At 45.8% G+C, this 2,500-nt stretch overlaps 1 protein-coding gene across 6 annotated transcripts in view; it reads right to left on the bottom strand.

Moving 5' to 3' along the window:
• Positions 1–2,500, bottom strand: part of LOC126577389 (uncharacterized) — a 9,780-nt gene that overhangs the window by 4,898 nt on the left and 2,382 nt on the right. Inside the window, exons 1-2 of one of the 6 annotated variants that reach the window (XM_050238977.1) lie at positions 2,263–2,500; positions 383–1,139 (exon numbers count right to left, since the gene is read on the bottom strand). The exon at positions 2,263–2,500 is cut by the window's right edge and continues 183 nt beyond it. The exons of 2 other annotated variants lie outside the window; for them this stretch is intronic. In XM_050238977.1, the coding sequence (XP_050094934.1) occupies positions 383–506 (124 nt within the window). In that variant the 5' untranslated portion in view covers positions 507–1,139; positions 2,263–2,500. Of the gene's footprint in view, positions 1–34; positions 309–382; positions 1,140–2,262 lie in introns of those variants that run through there. 3 more of the 6 variants (XM_050238980.1, XM_050238976.1, XM_050238979.1) reach the window with 3 other exon arrangements.

The following is a 2,500-nucleotide window of genomic DNA, read 5'->3' as shown; positions in this document are numbered from 1 at the left end:
AAGAAATAAGAGGAAACATTTTTTTTCAGCATACTTAACAACCACCATACTTTACACTCAAATCAATCCAACATTCGACATCCGTTGGTCTGTACAAAAACCACAGCGACGCTTCTCTTAGTTAAGATCAATTCCACCTTCCGTTAATCGTACTGTAAAGCACACTAAAGTGATCGCGATACGCTCTTCATCATTGATCGACACGGACAACAAGGTACAATATCTCAATTACAAAAGGGACCGCCAAACGAACGCACAGAGCATGGCGGCGACGGTCATGACACTCTTAGATAAGATCATCAGGAACACTGATAAGATAAAATGAAGAAAAAAAAACAAACGGGAAAAAACACAGTCGAATGAGCGATAAAAGCATAAATACCGTTGTAATCTATTAAAGCCTTCTTCAGATCCCACTCCCACGATTTCAGACAGCTGACCGCGTCCTGCGTATTGGCTCCAGTGTGCGTGATGAATTCGGTCACCAACTGTGTGGTGGTCTCCATCCTGGTGGCTCCAATCGTTTGCTTCTACACGAATCGCAGCAAACATCGGAGCTGCTGACGCTTGTTGTTGGCGCTGCAGCAGCAGCAACAGTTTGTTGCAACTGGACCGTCGCGCGGCGCGTGCACTATGCGTACCCCTTGCTTCACCGCCACCGTCACAAGCGGATCGAACCATCGACGGTCGTGGCGCTTGGTGTAGAAGAATTGCGCTATCGCTAGTGCTACAGTGTTCTTAATTAGGCGAATCTTTGGGAAAAATCACTATCTGCAACAGGAGCCACGTTCGACCTAATGTGCGTACGGCGGCATGGCCATCTAGGGATCTTCATCCCGTGAGTGAAGCTCATTTTGTTCTCAGAATTCTTCCGAGTTTTTTTTGGTTATGTTATGCCAATTATGCTGCTGTTGTGTTTATGGACTGTTGTGGTTGGGGATGCATTCTAGTTTCGTTACTCAATGCTTTTGGCCATCGATCGCGTATCGACCCGAAACCGATCGTCGGATCGTCGTCCTGTGGCGCACACAGGACAGGGCAGGTTGGCGGTGATGTGAGATGTAAGAGAAAACTAGTATGTATCGGCCACTGGTGTGTAGTGACGACGTTAATGCATTACCGGCATGACATGTGGGTAGCTTGAAAAGAGATGAGCAAAGATTGATGATACCAAGGATTAGTCACAAAACTGTTACTGATCGCATGATGATAATGATAAGTTATGTTGAGTAAATAAACGCCACGCAAAGGGTAAAGAAAAACACACAATTATTTTAACAAAATGAATGCAATAGTATGCCATGATTCCATGAACGGTTAGTAACGGTCCGTCCGTGCTAGTGTGTGAGGCAATCGGCGAATGGTAAAAGCTCGGTCGATACACTCCGTGATGCTGGAACCCAAGGTACTCGAACCCCCCCGCGGCTGATGGGCGATTGTTAAGAACCGGAAGCAAAGTGTCCATCATTAGACGAACAGATTAGAAAAATCGTTTCCATCGATTGTCTGCTGCGTTACGCACCAGTGCTACCGCCAGTGAGCCAGTGACCTGTAACCAAGGTCACCGGAAAACGTAACACGAACAGTCGTCCGAAAAGGGGGACAGCAGTTTTTTTGTGGAATACCCATACACTAGCAACCCTGATCCACAGAAGCTTTCAAAAATGATCAAACGATACCAATTCGAAGATAAGATGGCCACACAACTCGAACTCTACATCTCCTGGCGTTGGCTTGGTCGGTGCCAAAAAGGGGCCTTAGCTGAGCGCGATTTGGTTTACAAATGAAGCTATTTCCATTTTTTACGATCGATTCACTGTTATCGTTCGTGCGTCTCCGTCTTGAGTCTGAAATTCTCCAACTCCTCCGAACGCCCACTTCAAACCATCAAAAAACATCGTTCGTCTGGCGCAGGATCGACGATCTAGCGGAGGATAAACCTTTCCGATCGAACGGCTACGCATACCAACCATACCATAGCACTGAGCTGATCAAGTGTCTGTTACGGGAGGTTGATAAACCGATGATCGACGATGATGACACATCGGGCAACGGTTTAATTGCTTAAAGATGCCTTTCGTTTTCTGCTAAGGTGCCGTGTACACACCCTCCAGCTAGCTTCCAGTAGCGCAACTCGCGTGATTCTACAAAGATGACATCACGGTATTATTGCTGTTGAATGTCGCGATCGTCAAGAGGCTCAACACACACACATGATCTTTTTAATTCATTTACTGTTGAATACGCCACCTCTGAGCTCACCATCAGCTGGACAAAAAACAGATCTCCAGTGGCCGGCTATCTCAATAACTCTTTTTTCATCAATCGATGAGTCATGCACCTAGATCCAAATCAATTCAGCAGCCAGTATTGGCCCTTTATCGGCATTTAAAGCTTCTTTTTTTTTGTTGCTGTTCGTGAATCATAAACATGGTTCACACACGCTGATTTGCAAACAAAGCAAGATAACTTTTTGCTGTACGCTATTATGAACCGCAGA

The sequence above is a fragment of the Anopheles aquasalis genome, chromosome 3, assembly GCF_943734665.1.
Source record: "Anopheles aquasalis chromosome 3, idAnoAquaMG_Q_19, whole genome shotgun sequence".
Taxonomy (NCBI): Eukaryota; Metazoa; Arthropoda; class Insecta; order Diptera; family Culicidae; genus Anopheles; species Anopheles aquasalis.
The sequence above is the reverse complement of the archived record's forward strand: the minus strand, read 5'-3'. Positions and strand labels throughout refer to the sequence as shown.